This window comes from Triturus cristatus, chromosome 2_2 (genome assembly GCF_964204655.1).
Source record: "Triturus cristatus chromosome 2_2, aTriCri1.1, whole genome shotgun sequence".
Taxonomy (NCBI): domain Eukaryota; kingdom Metazoa; phylum Chordata; class Amphibia; order Caudata; family Salamandridae; genus Triturus; species Triturus cristatus.
Window position 1 is genome coordinate 975,774,093 of NC_140582.1, and position 21,166 is coordinate 975,795,258.

General features: G+C 41.6%; 1 protein-coding gene across 2 annotated transcripts in view; it reads left to right on the forward strand.

Moving 5' to 3' along the window:
* BOD1L1 (biorientation of chromosomes in cell division 1 like 1) overlaps positions 1-21,166 on the forward strand; it is a 338,666-nt gene that overhangs the window by 105,623 nt on the left and 211,877 nt on the right. For both annotated transcript variants that reach the window (XM_085642404.1, XM_085642402.1), the window contains exons 5-6: positions 2,236-2,391; positions 18,340-18,512. In XM_085642404.1, coding sequence (XP_085498530.1) covers positions 2,236-2,391; positions 18,340-18,512 — 329 coding nt within the window. The remainder of the gene's footprint in view (positions 1-2,235; positions 2,392-18,339; positions 18,513-21,166) is intronic.

A 21,166-nucleotide genomic window follows, 5' to 3' on the forward strand; every position in this document is an offset into this window, starting at 1 on the left:
CCTTACTGGGGTAAACTGGTTTTACAGTTTAGGTAGATCTGCTCCCACATCTCCCTCGAGATAACAGGGTTTGGTTACTCCACTGGAACTGCAAGAGCACTAAAAGTCCCCTCAAGCTAGATTTGTGGACTTGGTTAAGAACAAGATGGTCTCACGCTGCTGAGCAGAGGTAAGCTGATGCGTACAGAGGAAGGATCTATGTGTGAAATTATGACATTTTACCACTTAACAGCTTACAAGCCACTGAGCCCGTCTGATTCTTCCACAGTAGTTCTCCATGTTCCACATCATGCTTGGTAGAGAATGTTATGGAGTCAAGTTGAAACTGTAAAGTGGCTGAAAGACTCCAGCTTCCGATGTTACAGTAAAAAATGTAACCTCACTGAATGCTTTCATATAGAAATGTGGGCTTTGTGAGTTGCAGAGAGAATATGTGCCATTGCTGCAGCGAGGCAGATGGGAAACTTCAGACTAAAGTGCATAAGGGACAGCAGCACTGCAACTGGAGTTCGCGGGTTACTGAAGTGCAGCTCTTAGAGTAGTGCACTGCAGTCAGACCTTATGATTCTGCAGCGCTGCATCCAGAGCTTGCAGGATTCTACATTGCTGCATGCAATTGGTGCACTACTTGCAGAGTCCATAGGGTGCTGCAGCGCTGGAGGTAGAGTTCATTGGATACTTCAGTGCTATATATAGAGAGCACGGGCTACTGCAATGCTGGTGGTAGAATGTGATGCCAGCAAAGTTTAAGGGATACATTTAATCTTTTATTAGAAATGGAGGAACGAAGAACGCACATCTGCAGATACTACTTCTTTTTCGGTCTCTAAAAAACCAGACCATAAAAGTACTAGAATGTTTCACATATGCCCGTTTTGACCTTATTAATATGCAAGCTTAAGTGAAAATTGGTCTGCAAAATGCAATATTCAACCCCTTTGTTTAAGTTAAAATAAAAAAGATTCTTGGTCCATAACAAAACCGAAGTATCACAGTTACATAGACATTTCCCGGAAGACTTATGAGTACACCACATTTTAATTGGATCTTAAACCACATATTTTCAATACAGTGGTAAAACCAGGGCACTGGCTATGTATTATTCACTGTTTGTGACCACTAAATGAGTGAGCACCCTAACAAAATTCTGAAAATATAACACTATATTCGAAATTACAATAATGTTCACAAACATATGCTGATCGTGACAGCTAACTGATTGTGACCATGCCACAACTAATATGTAATGATCTTTCACACCTTTACTGTTGGAAATCCTGATGTCCGCAAACATCAATATCAAGCTGAAATTAAGCAAATATTGCTAGCAATCAATATTACTGTGTGATTGCCCCATAGAAAGCGCAGGGATGGTATTCAACTTGCCAGGAAGATAAGTTCATCCCCAACATTATGTTTAGTGTCAGACTCTTTAAGTGCGGCTATCTCATGACCCATGGTCCCTAGAAGCTCTGCTTCAGTAGCTCATCACTCTCTGAGCAGTATTTGTTTACCCAAACTTGATGAAGGGAACACTCCTATTGATCCTGAAGACTTAAAATTCTTTAAAAGAACATGTTTTTATACTTTTATTTGGACTGTGTGAAAATACAAATCTAAAACAAGCCATTAACTATTGAGTTCGCACAGGCCTATCAGTATTTAAGCACATCCAAAGTCCACAGTTGTGGTAATTGCAGCAAGGGAACTAAAGCATACCTTTTTCCAGAACACATGGAGTTGTAGTCTATTTGGCAGACCACATACCAAAGTTAAAATTAGAAATTCCATCTTTTGCCAGGGCTGTTCAGCATCAGCAGAAATAAAATAATTGTGCAATGATGTGTACTCATTTATGCTTCATCATGAATCTGTAGTGGTCCAGTGTGATGCCGTTTACACATACATGTATCTACCATTACAATATGGATGCCCATTCTGAGGAGGAAATTAAAAATAAATTGACAAAATGTGCACAAAAGTGCTTTTTCACAAAGGGGAGGCCCAGTAGCAAATTGCTGTTCCCAAACTCTCCTGAGACATTAAAAATAAATGACTAAATTGTCTGAATGTAAGCAGTGGAAGGATACATGTCACACAATGGAAAATGGTGTTTGGATGGCCAAAGACCCAAAGCACACTTTATGTAGAGGTATTGTCCACAATCGATCCTGATATTTTAGCCTAGTGGGGTATTTTCTTTGATCTGTTTTTCATTTTGTATTCTTATCATAGATTACTCATCAGAAGATTCAGATTCCGATTCAGATTCCCTCACCGATATCACGGTCAGCTCTGTCCACACTAGTGATTTGTCATCTTTTGAAGAAGAGAGTGAGGGAGTACCTGCTGTTTCAGATAGTACGGAAGAAGGCGAAATCACATCTGATGGTAAAACCTTGATCAGAAAATGTTTAAACTGAAACACTGTTCCACAAAATGTTACCAGATGTAACCATTTTTCTGTCAATAGTTTTCATATTAGTTGTTTCGCCATTTAAGTATTAACTAATTGAAACAACCGCAAACTGCCTGAGCCTTTTGTATTTTAATTGTTTGTCTGATATGTAGGTCTTCGGATACAGACTTGTATCCCACTGTTATTTGACTTGCATTTTATGTTCCATTGTTAACTATTGTATATATTAATAAAGTGCCTCTATCTGGCTGGATATTGGCGTAAATGTAGCACTGATTGAGGCTATATTCATTACATACGATCCACTTAACTTTCCATGGACCACTGTCTCTTGTACTTAATTAGTTCCCAATGTCCCTGACCGATACCTTTTGGGTGCCCTTGTCATTTACACATATGTAGCGGGGTTGGCATTGTTATGTATGGTAATAAAATATTATATTATGTTACGCTTAAAAATGGAAACCTAGATATTCTCTGGGAAAAAAAACAAAGGTCAAAGTAATGTTATAGGTAGGTGAGAATGTGAGTTTAAACATAATATTTTAAACTAAATCATTCCCTCGCCATGCACTGCTTATGACCTCACTTATTAAGTCACTCATGACATGTTCATGTGACATCATTGATAATATCTCTGATGACATCTGAAATAACATCACTGCGTAGTGGGGTACGAGTTATAGTTAATTTGAAATAGCTATAAGGTGTTCGAAGAGAATTTAAGAAATTCCTGGAATTGAGCAAACCTCTGAAAAATAGACATTCAAATGCGTTGTGGCATATCTGTTCTCTGGTTTAAATCTTATTAAATAAGGAAAAATACTGGATTGGGAATAAGAGAATTGAGTGGAACAGCGAAAAAACCTTACACATTTGGAAATATATAATTTAAGGCCATCCCACATAATGCACTTACTGCTGGGTTTTTTTTGTAGACGGAAAGAGTAGTGGCATATTTCTAAAAATAATTAGGTGTCCAAACACCCTATGCTGTGCTTCCTAAAAGGCAAGGAAGCGGCACGGTCTGCTACGAAGAAAGCCCTGACCTGATCTCCGCTGACGTCACTAGATAATGGGAGCTCATGGGTAAACTTTGCAGCTGCAGGTAGATGAGATAGCAGCAGGAGAATGAAGCAGGCAATGACCCTGCAACTCATTAAAGAGGACAGATTAGCAAAATAATTGCCAACCGCAAGGGCACTGGCACCACAATAAGACATGTCTCCCGCTGGTAAGTTAAACAAAGCATTGTACACACTCCAATGCTCCACAAGCCCACCAAATCTTGGGTTTGTTATCTGAATTTTTTAAGTGCAGCACCAAATCTGATTGGCTGAGAAGATACAATTGCAGAATGTTGGGCTATATTCATAGTTACCAATCCACTTGTAAATCTGGAGCCTCATGAAAACATTTGCTTCATTCAGCCAGGGGTGAAGCATTCATAGCTGCTACCTCCCCCCCCCCCCCCCACCCACCGCTAAATAAAAGAGATGCACAAGAGTCTCCACCCTAAGTTAGGAAGGACTTAAAAGGGATAACCTCTCAAGAGTTTTGAGTTGTTTTCAATACTCCCTGTGTTGGAGCTTTTGCTCTTCAGCTTAAGAGTGATGTACCCTCTAGGAGCCAAGACTATAGTTACAGTTCTGGTGGCCTGAATGAGTGCATCATGTGTTTTCTAATTGCCAAGCACCCTCTAGGGGTGAAAGGTTGTAATTGCATGTGTAGTGATTACAGAAGTGATGTCCTTTAGAGACTAGATTTAAGGTGTAGTATTTTCATATTAAAATGCATTAACAGTTGTGGTAAATATTTCATTACCGGTACTATTTTTTATGCGGTAAAGTCTAGTAAGAATAACTCAGTAAATATAAGAGGCAGAATCCGTGGTATTAGAGGTTCTAAAAGGCTTTATTCCTCTATAAAGGAATTACAGTTCGAACTGTAGGCTTCAAATTCCATCACCACGAAGGTTCAGGAAGGGAAGGCAATACATTATTGACAAGTAATGATATTTATATGAAAAGTATTACATTAAGACAGATGTAAGAGGCGTAACAGCTGATAATACAGATAATGATACACATACGTAATGAAAAAAGGCGTAAACATAGGCGTAACTAAATACGTCATTAAACATGATGTCACAAGTGGGTGGATCCATAAGAGAATCCTGCAATGTCAGCAGAAATACTTGGCAGAGATGCACGCGCAGCCGCATGACGTGTGATTGACGTGCAACTAGAGGGTGAAGGAGACTTGACATTTAGCTCTACATGTGGAGACAGAAGTCTGAGGGGTCATGTCAACCTAATCCCAAATCATATCTAATATCTTATGTTTAAAGAACTGTATTATCCAAAAGGAAAGGTCTCTCGGACGGAATCTATTCTATACTGACTGTTAGTGTGTGTACAAGCGTCTAAATGTCTACATGAGATGCGAGGGGGCAGGAATCTTCCATGGTAACAGGGGCTATGAATTACTTGCATGAGGACAGTGAGGCCTGGCCCTTTGCACGGTAGCTGGAAGAATGTTTACCTAAACTACTAGACAGGAATGCATCGGATGAGGAGCGGAGCAGATAATCTTGAAGGTGAAATACAGTTTTTGGCAGGCAACAGGCTGGATCAGGCACCGTTAGCCGCGCAGGGAGTAGGACAAAGTTCATGGATACAGATGCAGGTTCGGACTGGAGCTTTCAGAGGCAGAAGGCAGGAAAAGGCTTGATGGCAGAATTCAGGGCCTACTCACCTGAATCTGTAAAATGTGGAAAGTGAACCACATAAAGTCGGTGGCCTTTCATACTTAGGAATGGAATATCTGACCCATTCATGGCGGATTTGAAAGAGGACATGTTGACGGTGGACGCACATGTATTTGCGTCTTCATAACTGGAACTGGAGGGAACATACATGTACTTGTAACATGCACATGGAGCCGTTGGGGTCTATGATAGGGGACATAACTGATCACAAAATTCATATTTCCTCATTCCCTCCTTGTCCCCTACGGACCCTCAGGAGATATCGATCTTCATCAATCCATCGATCTGGTCATATAGCATCATTTGTTCTTCTTTCTTCTTCCGGGATCTTGAACGAAAACTTGGATGCGGGATACACGATGTGGCACACAGACCACAAATCGCTGGCCCACATTGTAGACATAAGCAGCAACTGAATAGTATGAGAAAGCCAATACCTAGGAAGGATAGGATCCTCCATCCCCAGGCTGACAACACGCTCCAGAACCAACCGGACCAAGTCCAGGTGCCTGGACTCTGGTGTATCTGGCTTATAATCTTATGAAGGCGAGTTATGGCTTTATATACTGACGGCGAGTTTTCTGGTATGAAAACACAGCAACTTGATCCGATGACCCTACAAGCTCCGCCCCTATCGGCCAGGATGACGTCAAGGACAAGACGATTTTGAAGCACAACAATCCGCATCGCAGACTGCTCTTCTGTTAAATTTCCTAAGGCGGAAGTAGTCTCGTTCACTACTGCTTCAAGGGTTCTAGTTAATCTACGTATCAGCTTACTATTAGTGACTGTACCTATATAGGGAAAGAAACCTTTATTGAAATCTGTGTATTGTTCCCATGCCGTTTCAGTGTAATCGACAATCGGGAGATCTCTCTGCTGTCTATTGTGTACTAAATGGGTATTTCTGTGATAATCAGGAGGGGCTAGGAAAACAGGTGGCAGAAGGAATGCTATGTAACAGGTACCATCCCAATCTAGAGGTAGACGTATATATGCGGTCTGGCCACATATGAAGTAGGAATGACGGGAAGCTCTAAATGTAGACTTGCCTTGATCACTGAATTTTATTACAGTGGTGCATTTACTATGGCCCATGTGTATGGAACCATTCTTTCTTACACATAATTCCCCTTTAACTGGGAATACTGACATAACGGATAAGATTGGCGTAGCTTCGGATTCAACATTCAGAATCAGGAGGTTAAGTGTAAAATTACCTAATCCATATACTTCATTTTCTAGATCAGTTCCTGTTCTTTTGGGAAGTCCCTCCTTGTTAGGGTAGCAGACTTTAAGCAAAACTAGGTTCAGGTTTCCCCATACCCAGTTGTCTTGATAAACTACGGGATTTGAATCTAGGGAATTAATCAAACTAAACCATGCTCCACAGGAGCCATTGTGTGTGAACGGATACGGAAAGAGGGGCAAAACTCCCTTATAGTTCTGATAGGGAGGGAGTCGGCCACATATCCAACAATTTGTAGCATTGCTGGTCTGATGGGAATGATGTAACATACTAATGAAAGTGTTGTTGCGCAGCGCAAATCTATAAGACAACTCATGCGGAGGTAATTCGCTAAAAGAATGTTCTGCGGTAACATTGTAAGCATGCTTAGAAATAGGGTAATACATATGTAACAATACACTAGAAATGATGATCAAAAGACTTAGAAAAAACAAAATTAATAATGTAACTGTGCAGTGACTACGAAGCGATTTACAGTACGCATGTTTTTTAAGCTTTATCTGTCTATTTCTCTCTCTATTTCGGTCTAGAGGATACATGTCAGAGACAAATTCAACCGATTCACCTTGGAGAAGACTTAAACAATCAAATTGTCTGACTTGCTAGACCTTAGTTTCAGTTTATAGAGTTCATTTTTTGTCTGTTCAACCAAGGGGAGCTTTGAGTCTGTCTGTGAGGGAATGCAGGGCTGAGTGTTCACATCGGACGGTAGTCCATAAAATTTCTTGATATGACTTGAGTGTAACCACCCTTTACGTCCCTCAACCTTCACGGCTGTCCTTGTTGTCAGCAAGACGAGTTTGGGCGATTTCCACCTGGGCTCCAACTGGGTCTTCCGGTCGAATTTCCTCACAAGAACCAGATCACCTGGAACCACGTCATGGGGCTTCACCTCAGTGTTATCGGGAAAAGCTGCAGCTACCTGTGAACGACAAGATTGTAGTGCAGACATCAAGGAAGCCAGGTAATCTGTCAGCATATTACAGTCAACATCAGTGATTTTGCGAGGTATAGGCGTCCCCCACATATTTGGTGGTCTACCGAAGATCACCTCGTACGGGGATAGCCCTGTTCGAGAATGTGCTACCATTCTCATATAAAAGAGCGCAACTGGTAAGGCTACTATCCAATCGACACCTTTTTCTCTACATATTTTGGACAATCTAATTTTCAGAGTTTGATTATGACGTTCCACAAGACCTGCTGCCTCGGGATGTCGAACACAGTGGAATTTCCATTGGTAACCTAACAGAAGTGAAACGTGTTTCATTAGTTCAGATGAGAATGGCTGGCCGTTATCTGAGTACACGACACGTGGTAAACCGAATCGTGGGAAGAATTCTCGAACTAGCTGTTTGGCAGTAGTCGGGGCAGTGTAATCTGAAACCGGGTAGGCTTCTGTCCAACGGGAAAGAGCACAGACAACTACGAGAACATATTTGAATCCTCGACATCGTTCCATCTGGATATAATCCATCTGGAGGACTTCAAAAGCATGATCGGGAGGTTGAAATCCACCCTGCTCTACGGGGATGCTTTTACCTGGATTAAACTGACAACATATCATACAGGTACGTACTTTCTGTTTGGCTGCTGCTCGCAAGTGTTTGTTGAACCAAATGTGTTGAATACTGTCTAGCATAGCTTTTTCTCCTAGGTGCGCTGGACTATGTATTGTGTTAATGATGACTTGAACCATGGAGTCGGGAAGAAACCATATAGATTTTTCCTTCGTCATCCATCCTTGATCCGTTTGGATCCCTCCTAATTCAGTCCATTTCTTTATTTCTTCTGGTGTAGCATGTGTCTGTATGTCAATTACATCAAGGGCGGGATCCTTAACTGTCATGCAATGTGTTGGTGTCGGAACTATTGTCTTTGTCGTGTCAGTTGTATGGGTCTGATTCTGAGCAGTCTGTTTAGCTGTTCTGTCAGCTAGGTCATTACCCTGAGAAATGATATCGGTAACTTTTGTATGGGCTTTGCATTTCATAATCGATATTGCAATAGGTAGATGAATCGCGTCTAATAGGGCTTGAATGAGGGGTCCGTGTTGGATGTGGGCACCGTGAGAAGGTAAATAACCTCTCTCTCGCCACAGTACGCCGAAGTCATGGACGACTCTGAATGCATAACGTGAATCTGTGTATATGTTGACTTTCTTATTTTTGGCTTGAATACAGGCTTGTGTCAGAGCGATGAGCTCTGCTGCTTGAGCTGACAAAGTGTTAATACAATTTGTTTCAATGACTTCAGTGTCTGTTGTGACTGCGTAAGCGGCCACTAACTCTCCTGTACTTGTTCTCATACATGAACCATCTACATACAATGTCAGGTCTGGATCTGATAAAGGGATGTCTGTCAAGTCTTGTCTGGGTTTCGTCGTGATAGTAATGACTTCAATACAATCATGTGCTAATGGATCTGTTCCATTTACGGGCAAAAGTGTGGCAGGATTTAACGTATTACAACGTCTGATTTCTATATGTGGCTGAAACAATGTTAATTCATAACCGGTGAGTCTTGCTATAGTCAAGTGTTGTGTTTGTGTGCGGTTCAAGAGAACCTCTACTGCGTGTGGTACTTGTACTGTCAATTGATGTCCTAACACTATGGCATCGCTTTGTCTGATTGCTAAAGCTGTTGCTGCCACTGATTTCAGGCACGCAGGAAGAGCCTGAGCTACTGGATCTAATGTACTAGAGAAATAAGCACATGGTTTGTGTGATCCTGCTTGTTCCTGAGTGAGTACTGACAAGGCAGTACCTTCGCGTTCTGTAACAAAGAGTGTAAAAGGCTTACTGTAACAGGGTGTTGCTAAAACAGGTGCTTGGCATAAAGCTTTCTTTAAGCTTTCAAAGGCATGTGTATGTTCTTGAGTCCAAGGGAGGACAGTCGATGTGGCTGCCTCCTGTGTTGTCAACTGGATGAGTGGTTTTGCTAGAAATGCATATTGAGGGATCCACTGCCTACAGTATGAAGTGAGACCTATAAAAGCCTGCACCTCCTTTTGTGTCTTTGGTGGTGACATGTTAGCAATTAACTGGATGCGGTCGGGTGTAAGCTGTCTTCCCTCCTTGGACAGCGAGTGCCCAAGGTAAACAACTTGCTGGACACAGAATTGCAGCTTAGAAGGGGACACCTTGTGCCCCTTGTCGGCCAGAAATCTTAAAACCGTCAGTGACGCTTTTTCACATTCAGGTTCGCTTCGGGCGGTGATCAGCAGATCATCGACATATTGAAGCAAGGCAGTGTTAACTGGCATGTGGATACTGTCAAGTTCTCGTTTCAGTGCTTGGCTATAGATGCTGGGGCTTTCTGTAAATCCTTGAGGTGCGCGTGTGAATTTAAAACTTCGTCCATTCAAACTGAATCCGAACAAATATTGACTTTCCGGATCTATTGGGACGCTAAAGAAGGCATTCTTGAGATCAATTACAGTGAAGAACGTTGCTTCTGAGTCAATAGCTGTTAGTAATGAAGAGATATCTGGGACCACAGGGTATTGTGGTACAATACATTTATTTAATTCGCGCAGATCAATAACTAATCGATATACTGGTGATGCTTTTGGATCCGTTCTTTTAAGAATCGGAATTATCGGGGAATTACATACATTGGAGTCGGTTTCTACAACCACTCCTTGTGCAATGAGCTCGTCAATGATTTGCAGCAAAGCCACAACAGCATCTGGTGGTAACTTGTATTGTCGCATTCGTGGTAGTACTACTCCTGTTTTTAGTGTGACTCGATATGGTGTAATGTTCATGCAACCAACATCAGTTGGGCCTTGTGCCCATAGATGTGTAGGTAAATTCTGCAGCCGGTGATCCATGTCTCTGGACACGTAGTGACCTTTGAAATCACGTAAAAATAATCGTACTCCTTCCGGAGAACAACATATTATAGCTCCTAGAGCTTTCAATGTTTTTATACCTAACAAGTTTTCTGGACATGATTTAGTAAGCAATAAATCTGTGGTTCGTGTCAATGGACCAACCGTAAGTGGAAGGGGTTGCGTTACTTCATTAATGATAGGCTTTCCTGAGAATCCAAGGGAAATATTCTGTGAGCCTGAGAGGGGTGCCCCTGGAACTTCACTGCGTCGTATAGTTGTTCTGCTTGCCCCTGTATCAAGTAAAAATTTTCTGTCTTCCCCTAATAGTTCACTATGTACATAAGGTCCCTCTTGATCTACAGGAACCTCGATAAGGGGTAAGCCAACTTCCCTCTCTAGGCTATTTCATGTGTATCGCTGATAATCGGGATAGTCATTTTGTGCATACTGGTACATCTGTTGCGTTGTTGCTTGTGTGGCAGCAATAGGCTGCGCTTGTGGTGGTGCTACGGTCTGTTGTAGAGCTGCCTGTTGCGGAGCTAGTTGTTGCGGAGCTGACCTAGGTTGTGCATGCTGAGGGATTTGTTGTTGATTCTGATCCTGTCTAGGTGGACGTGGTCTTTCCTGTGTTCTACCCGTGGCGATATTATGTTTCAGAACTGGACAATCGTGTATATAATGACCTTGTTGCTTACAATAGTTGCATGTCCCTTTCGTCGGACCTGCGGAATCACCTTTTTTATGACCATCAGCTGGAACTGACTGGGCAACAAGCATTTTCATTTTCGTATCTTTCATACGTCTTTGTTCATGTTCTTGTTCTTCTCTAATTCTATTGTGGTGATATTGTAACATCTGTAACATCTGTGACGGGGTGTTACCTTGCCTGGTACTCTCAAATTTCAATACTCTATTCTTAACTTGCGGCAGGGAATTTTCAACTAATTTTGTCACAAACAGATGTGGATATGACTCGCTACTTGCTTTTATGCCACTATTGATACCAAAACATTTTTCAAATCGGGAATAGAAATCACTAGTGTCTTCATCTTGCTTTTGTTTACAGGCTGAGATTGCACCCCAGTCCTCCTTTTTAGTAGTTAATAAACGTGGCAGTACCTGTACTAGTAATCCTGGTAGTGCTGTAGTCTTTTCCCCAAGCCCTGATCCTGCAGCTCGGGCCTTTTCTTCGTTTTCTAATGCTGTCCAATCTATCTTTTGGTCTCCCACCTCCCATTCCTTTTCTTTGAGTTTCTCGTAAACACCGGCAGGCATTAACACTTTCAATATTTTCATAATGTCGGGGTAGGTATACTCTCCCATGAGCAACATGTCTTTTATCTCACGGTGGAAACCTGCTGGATCCTTGTCATGGTTGGGTACTACTTTCTTCATTTCTAATAATTCAATTTTAGTTATAGGCGTGTACACAAACACGCGTGTAAAGTTATTATCTTCACCTCTGATTGGGTGTACTTCGCGTAACGGATTCTGTCTATCTATGTGATACATTTTTCTTCCCATAGTGGGATTTGGAACGTGTTCTGGGTATGCGGAAACTATATACTGGTTTCGAAATTCTAGAATTTCTTTAATCAAATCAGTACCTGACCCTCTCCATTTATCCGTGAGTAGTTCTGTCAATATGTCAGGTAAGGGTCCAGGATCGGAGTGTTGGCTTTTATATAATATAAGGAGGTGTTGAATCATGTATATACTAGCTAAACGCTGTTCGTCTGGGGCAAGATTCAGAAACGTGTGTGCTAGTGCATCATCACTGTATTTGCTGGGACTGTCAGCCCATTGTACTGCTGACCTGGCTAATTCTTGTTCATCCATGGAATCGAGCATATGGTACCCCCTTCGATCTCGGAGTAATTTATCAGCGGCTTGGAATAGGTGTTCAGGGGACCTTGTATTTAACATAGGGGCTTGAAAATGTCTGTTACATTCTGGACGTATCGGACGTATCGGATCATTAAAGCCTCTAGTATTATTATGGGGTCTTCCTCTACCTACGTAAGCTATCGTATCTAATTGTTCTGATTCTTGCTCGTCGTATACGTAGTGATGATAGTAGCAATCTGTCCTGTTTACCTGGCACTGGATCGTATCTACAATCCACAAGGTGTTCTTTAAACATGTCGGATGTCGCTAGTTGGGGTGTACGTTGGAGTGCTAAATCTCTAAGGGTCTGTTTATTTCGCGGCGGGGTGGCAAACATGTCTGTCGTACCTCCTGTAGCACCATCTGAGGTGCTGGGCAAGAAAGGATTTGTTGGATGTAAGATAGAAATTGTAGATGCGGGAGAAACGGACGGACCTGTGGGAATGGGCGTAGGAGTTTGTTGTTGCGGGGATACAGACGGATGATCTTGGCGTTGAGCACCATCGGTGGGCTGTGCGTGTGGCGGAGCATTAGCATATTCAGGAGCTACATCATCTAAATAGGAAGAAAGGAAAATATCTTTTGCTGTTTTGGGATGTGCTTTTATCGGGAGCAATGGGGGTGTCAAGTTTTTCGGTATTTCCGGGGTGGCCTGAGGTAACCCTTCGGCCAAAAGAGGATACATACCATTCATAAGAGTGTTTCGTTGTCTGTCTACTTGTTCTGCTTTTACTCGGGTACCTTCCTCAATTAATAAATTTTCTCGGGTTTTATTCGAATTCTCCCTACCTTTCTCTTCTTGTCTGAGCGCTTTTTCTGTACGTCTATATGATTCTTTACGCCATAATTCAATGGCATCTTTCTGTGACTGTCTGGCTTTCTTTTTCCATAATTCTTCTTCTACTCTCATGATGCAATCTGCATCCCAGGTCCCCGCTGCGGGCCACCTCTGACTTTCTGGCAACTCTTTGGTGTAGTCCACCCATAAATCAAGAAATAACACGGCATCTAGGCCATGCTTATGATACATAAAGTATCCTGGAGTGTCCCTAGGTGGAATGGGAACAGCTTCTTCGAGTACCCCTTTTCTGGTTTTGATCTGTCTTAGTTTTGAAAAGAGCGGCATTTTTAGACCTTATTATTTGAACACACTTAATACAATAAATACAATAATGAACAATCATTCACACCACAATATGTAGAACGTATTAAAACATTTAACATTTAATGAACGATGATAATTAATAGAAAACTAGTTACTGACATAATACTGACACTAAATAATACTGAATTATATGCAAGACATACTAGATATACTGCTAAACAGTACAGATACACTGCTAAAACAGTGCAGACCGGATTTGTGTACCCAAACCCGTCTTGACCGGCACAACCTATGTGCACGTTTAAATGCCTCCCCGGCAATGGTACTCACCGGGTAGCGCGGAACGGAAGGCCTCGGAACTGAACTGAAACTGGACCGGACTGGACTCGACTCGACTGGACTCGGAACTTCGGAACCTGGTGGGCCTCTGTATACCTCGGATCTTGCTCTCTCAGCTAGGCTCTGGTCGGGATACTTCGCACTTCTCACCGCCTCGTCTGGGTGTTGATCGCAGCCTCAGTCGCCCCCGCTTGGCCGGAGGGAGATACAGGAAATCCTGCAGGTACGCGTTTTTGTCCGTTCAGCTGTGGCAGGAGACCGGGCCTGCAACGCACCTCCGGCGCGTGAGATGAGAAAGTGTCCCTGTTCGGGCGCCAATTTATGTGGTAAATATTTCATTACCGGTACTATTTTTTATGCGGTAAAGTCTAGTAAGAATAACTCAGTAAATATAAGAGGCAGAATCCGTGGTATTAGAGGTTCTAAAAGGCTTTATTCCTCTATAAAGGAATTACAGTTCGAACTGTAGGCTTCAAATTCCATCACCACGAAGGTTCAGGAAGGGAAGGCAATACATTATTGACAAGTAATGATATTTATATGAAAAGTATTACATTAAGACAGATGCAAGAGGCGTAACAGCTGATAATACAGATAATGATACACATACGTAATGAAAAAAGGCGTAAACATAGGCGTAACTAAATACGTCATTAAACATGATGTCACAAGTGGGTGGATCCATAAGAGAATCCTGCAATGTCAGCAGAAATACTTGGCAGAGATGCACGCGCAGCCGCATGACGTGTGATTGACGTGCAACTAGAGGGTGAAGGAGACTTGACATTTAGCTCTACATGTGGAGACAGAAGTCTGAGGGGTCATGTCAACCTAATCCCAAATCATATCTAATATCTTATGTTTAAAGAACTGTATTATCCAAAAGGAAAGGTCTCTCGGACGGAATCTATTCTATACTGACTGTTAGTGTGTGTACAAACGTCTAAATGTCTACATGAGATGCGAGGGGGCAGGAATCTTCCATGGTAACAGGGGCTATGAATTACTTGCATGAGGACAGTGAGGCCTGGCCCTTTGCACGGTAGCTGGAAGAATGTTTACCTAAACTACTAGACAGGAATGCATCGGATGAGGAGCGGAGCAGATAATCTTGAAGGTGAAATACAGTTTTTGGCAGGCAACAGGCTGGATCAGGCACCGTTAGCCGCGCAGGGAGTAGGACAAAGTTCATGGATACAGATGCAGGTTCGGACTGGAGCTTTCAGAGGCAGAAGGCAGGAAAAGGCTTGATGGCAGAATTCAGGGCCTACTCACCTGAATCTGTAAAATGTGGAAAGTGAACCACATAAAGTCGGTGGCCTTTCATACTTAGGAATGGAATATCTGACCCATTCATGGCGGATCTGAAAGAGGACATGTTGACGGTGGACGCACATGTATTTGCGTCTTCATAACTGGAACTGGAGGGAACATACATGTACTTGTAACATGCACATGGAGCCGTTGGGGTCTACGATAGGGGACATAACTGATCACAAAATTCATATTTCCTCACAGTGTTTGCTGCAGACATTCTCTAGGAGTGAGTGATATAATTGCACATGTGGTTATAAATGTAAAAATTGAATTGCATTATTCATGCTGACAGTTATGGTAAGTACACCGCACTGACAGACAGGCTTAGACATTTACTCTTGCTAATGCTTTTTTAAATAATGAGACTGACACCCCTCGTGATCAAAGTTTGCATTTCTTTATAGCCAGTATTGAGTGCCCTCAGTCATAGTTATATGTAATTACGGCATTGATTCCTAGAATTAAATTCTTGTCGTTTTAAGTGCTCTTGCTCCAAATTATGTTCAAACATTGTATTTAGGGGCAGGATAATGTTTGGACAGGCTAAGAATGATTACAGAATGTCATACAGAAGTATTTCCATCAGCTTGTGTGCATTTGTAAATTGCTGCGTTGTGTGTTTGTGTAAGTAAGTAAAGTAAATAATGACCGTTTTCTTTTTTGAAAGAAAAAGCACAGACTGGACAATCATTTAATGAGTGTTATTATGGTGTATCTGTGAATGGTGATTACGAGCCTACACCAGCTCCCGTGAGTAGGCCTTGGACTGTTCCGCTTCGCTTCCCTGTGAGAGTCAAGCGCTACAATGAGGTGTTTGGTTCCCAGTAAAGGACAAATGTAGACCCATTACTTGTGCAGGCCCCACAACTTATGGCTCATTTTCTAACATACCATACTAGAATAAGAATTCAGTAACTACCAGTCTGTCTGATGTCTTTTCTATTCCCTTACCTAATGGTTAATAAGTTGCTAAGGCTGATGTTTCAGTCTTAACTCAAGGTGTTGTAAGGAGCTTAAGAAATGGTAATGGGAGTAGCCTATTTGAACTAAAGGAACTTACTTACAATTAGGGCCTGGAAAGATAGCAATAGCATAGAGTTAGGAAATCTTCTTAAAGCCACAGCCCAGAACTTTCCCTTGAGAGTCGACGAAGCCACGGCTGCCTACACGGGATGGGTAGATGCTGCATGCAGCAAACTAGCCCCAGTAAAAATGTGGACCTCAAGCGGGCCACACCATCAGCCCCATAGTATTCAGAAGACTTGAGAATGCTAAAACTTGACTGCTAACGTTTAGTGCGAGCTTGGAGAAAAGGCTACAATAAGATCGACAAAGAGGCGTATAAATCAAGTCTTACGCTTTATAAAAAATTACTCCTTGACACTAAAAGGACCTTTTTCACGGAGCAAAGTAGTCAGGCTAAATCCTCTTCCAAAGAACTTTTTCAAACCACAACTAAGCTAACTTCCCCGAACACGCCAAAAACACATAGCAGCCCGAACTATGTGAAACTCTAGCCACGTTTTTTCAACAATAGGTGGAAACCACCTTTTCCTCATTCACGGATCTACAGAAAGAGGATAATAAAGCATCAGCTATGGTCGTGCCCTTTGGCTCCAAAATAACACTGATATTTGATAGCTTTACTCCACTGGGGACACAACAATCTATCAAACTCTTGTTGTCGAACGATCTGGATCCCCCTTTGGATCCTTTCCTTGCATTCGTGAGTAAACAAATCCCAGAGTTTATTGGGACGGCCCTCACCCCCCTGTTTAATACTATCCTCAACTCAGGTCAGTTTCCCAAAATATGGAAAGGTGCATCTATTCTTCCATTGCTCAAAAAACAAAACCTTGATCCAAAGGACCCGAATAACTATAGACCCATCTCACACCTTCTACTTCCGGCAAAAATGATAGAGAATATCCAACTTAGACGGTTTCTACAGACCCATAGCATACTGTATCCAACTCAATATGGCTTTTGTGCTGATCATAGCATGGAGTTGGCCAGAGGAGTTGAGAGAGGCCTTGGACCGGGAAGGTGCCGAGATATTGATCATGATGGATCTCTCGGCAGCCTTCAATACGGTTCATCATGAGGTTTTGATGGACCATCTATCAGAAGGTGGGTTGCAAGGCCTGGTACCTCTTGAATTCCTTTCTTACCGATGGAACTCAAACTGTGGACCTGGACAAAGATAGGTCTAAGCCTTTCACTCTTCCCTGTGGGGTTCAGCAGGGAGTCGTCCCTCAGCCCCACACTTTTTAATGTATACGTGTCCCTACTGGCAGCCCTGATAAGATTCTTTGGATTTCAATTAACATTCTATGCTGATGACACGCAAATAGTGCTATTCCACCAGCGCGGCCAAGAAGCTGAACCTAAAACAAGATGTCACGATTGCATGAAAGGTATCTCGGGGTGGATGTCATCTAATTGCCTGAAACTCAACTTAGGAAAAACAGAGGTTATTATATTTGGTAACAACTTGTACCTCTGGACGCCTGACTGGTGGCCGTAAGAATTGGGAACTCTCCTGGTCCCCACCATGAAAGTGAAGAACCTGGGGGTCATTGTTGACAACAGACTCACCCTCGGGGACCACATAAGTGGGTTTGTCTCGGCAAGGTTCTTTCTCCTCAGAATTTTGAGGAAACTAAGATTCCTTCTTCCGGAAGACAGCCTCAGGAAAGTGGTCACAGCGCTCATTTTGTCTTGATTGAACTACTGTAATGGTCTCTACTTGAACATCCAAAAGAGACATTTGAACAGGCTCCAAATCGTGCAACATGTGGCAGCTAGGCTGTTGACGGGTACACCCAGGTTTGTGTCAGTCAAGGAGGGACTTGGACATCTCCACTGGCTCCCAGTAAAACAGCAGGCGCAGTTTAAAGCCCTCTGTATGGTCTTTAAGGCCCAAAAGGGAGCAGGCCCGACTACTTAAACCAACGGCTCAAATGGTGCGTTCCTAGAAGAACTCTGCGTTCTACAGAAGCTAAACAAGTGATTGTTCCCCCTTGCAAAAAAGCCAGCTGGGGTGACAGGAGCTTCATCAATGGCGCCGCAAAATACTGGAACAATCTACCATTCCACCTGAGAAATGCAACTGAGTTCCTCTCCTTTAGGAAGGGGCTGAAAACCTGGCTGTTTACTGTATAATCATTTTCACCATAGCAACCAATTAGGCAGTGCTCAGCGCCAGGACACCCTAGGGTATCAGTCGCGCTTTAGAAATTTTATTAACATAACATAACTTGGTACAGATGAGTAATTTTTATTTGTACCTTTCAGTACTGATGATTTTACCCTCCAACTAGTTTAAAACATCATGATTAAAGAATTTGTTGTACATCCAAAGACAGCAATGAATATAAACAGAAAATTAATCTTTGTTTTTCCATGTCTCTAGATGACGATGAAAATGTGGATTCCCAAAGTAAAACCAACCCTCAAACAGGCGAGCAAAGTGATGGGAAAACAAAGATAGTACGGCATTCGTATGTGCACAAGCCTTACCTTTATTCAAGATATTACAGTGATTCAGATGATGAACAGACAGTGGAGCAACACCGCCAGTCTATGGTAAGTTTAAAAAAACGTTGACGTTTTTTCAATTTTACTAGGTCTAGTCATTCAAACCACTGCAGGTACACCAACAAAAACAAGCCACACATTTCAGCAGAGCCAGTTACCTGTGGATTAATTTACATTTTCTTTTTAACAAACAATTCCAGCAGATACTGTGCCAGTGCTTAATCATTTTATTTCCTCCCTTTTTATTTTGTGACATATCGAAATAAACGTTTCTTCACCTACTATATTGCTTTTCTCTATTTATTGTACTGAATGTGCTCATGAGGCCGGTATTATGAAAGTAGTAAAAACAAATTCTCCCCCTACCCCCACTATATGAGCGTTACAGGTTGCTAAATAAACACTTAAATAGAAAAACATTTAATGTTATATAACAAATTGAAGAGGTATTTGGAACCATATTAAGGTCAGGTGCTATTTTTGCTGTACTCACTTTGTTGCGAAGAAACTTATTCTTGAACAGCTTTGTGTTCAATGTATAACATAAGGCTGATGAATAAAACATGATTTGTCTCTCGAATACGGTTGTTATATGAGAAACAAGTCAGAGGAAGTTTTCTCCATCTGTCGCTCATATTTCTTTAAATAGATTCCTACTTTTTAATATCAAGAAAAAGTGACAGTGAATAAGCTTGCAACATTGATATACATCACTGTTTTAATTTAAAGCAAGCCAATTCATCTATTTTTATTTAGTTTAAGATTTGTACATCTTTGACATGGTATTGCAGCTCATTATGTTCGGTAATATTTAACCATTTTAATGCAAATGTTAACGTTTTTGAGAATCTAAATAAAGGTCCTGATCCAGATCTAAGTTCATGCTTGAAGTAGTTACTTGAAGAGTCTGATACAGGCTTAAAAAAGTGGAATTTCCAGTGAATATTATTGCACAAATTCCTAAATGTAAAGCTTGTACAGGACAATTTGCCTCTAAAGCCATCATTCTTTTCAGAACAGCATCTTCAGATTTATTTTTAAACAAGTATGTATTAAGCCTTGGAGACATTACTGCATATAAGAGGAGCAGTGGCACCTTTTTCCGATAGATCTTCATTGAATGCAAAGTCAAAGTCAATGTAAAAGATGTATTTTTCCTATCGCATTATACATTTTTTGTATACTATCTTTATGAGATAATACTAGTGTGTCTGCTGATGAATATGAAGATTTTCTCAGCTATTCTTTGTGAGAACCATGCCATGATGTGTTCAATGATTGGACATCTCCATTTCCTTATCATCAAATCTCCACCTATAGTTTGCAGATTCTTGAAACTAAGACAAAACTACCACTTTGCTTTTGGCATTGTTGACTTTCAAAAAGTGGCTTTGTCCAGTGAAATCTATAGCAGCATTACCTTGCTGTTAGCCAGTGGGTGTTAAATCAAGAATTATGACATCTGCAAATAGCAATGTGTGAATATAGTGGTGGGAACTTTCTAGTCCTGGAAAAGATTTCTTGAAAATATAAATGTATAATGAAATAGAAGGTGGTGCTAAATCCATATTTTAACCCTTTCTGAGCAGTAATTAAAAGTCATACGTTTATATGAACTCATTCATACCCAGAACCATGTGTCAGTGAGTAGGGCGAGCAACAGTTTCAAGAAACTAACAGGGATGCTCCACAAAATGGATTTGCCTACACTAACCCAAGCCATGGTAAAATTAACATAAGCTCCTTGACTGGTTGATGTTTAACAATATTATATTTGTCTAAGATTATGTACCACAGCTATTCAGTCAAAAATGTTGGCCATGAAAACCAGATTGTTCTTATTGGAGTATCACACCGTCTGTGACCATTCCTACAGATGTTCAGTTAGAATTTTCAAAATAGCTGACATATGGCGTCCAAAAAAACAGTTTCTGTAATTCTGCAGCACAGCTGTAGCACCGTTTTTTAGGAAGAGGGGAAATAATATTCACACTGCATGAGTTTAGTAATGAACCGAACTGATAACAGTCCCTGAACTAAGGATATAAAAAAGGTACCCCAACTCCATGGATCCTTTCTTTAGACCTGGCATGTGCCAAGGCCTTTGATTTTTACTAAGATTATATGTGTATTATACTTAATTAAAGGGCCTCCTTAACCCATTTAAACGCCACACCTTCAATCTCAGACCCATTTATCCACCATTTATACTTTCATCTAGTTATCCATGTAACCGCTCGCACCTGTACACATATAGTCTGCCATTGTATGTGTGGCCGCAAACACCTGGTCTGTTTGTCCCTCACCATGTGTTGCTTGTTTTTGTGTACATGTGGGCTTGTAGGTTTGCTAGTTCAGTGGTGCTTTAATGTGAAGTGTCCCAGATTTTTATGCTAAGTGCACGAAGGCCCCTTTTTGGTGGCTCATAGATGCCTGTAAATATCTTGGTCTGTGTGCCTGTGTGTATGCTGATTTCTTCCTGTATGCGATCTCTAAGAGTTTTAATACGCCTCTGGAAATCAGCAAATTACTGTTCACCTAAAGAAAGGTTGCTCCTGCCTGTGGTACATCTTCACTGCTTTCAGGCAACTCATGGTACCATCTTAACAAAGCTAGTAGATCTGGCTAATAACTGAATGTGGGTTTCTATGTGTATGTAGTATTTTAGATGGGCAAGTGGGTTAAAACAGGAATGATTAAAT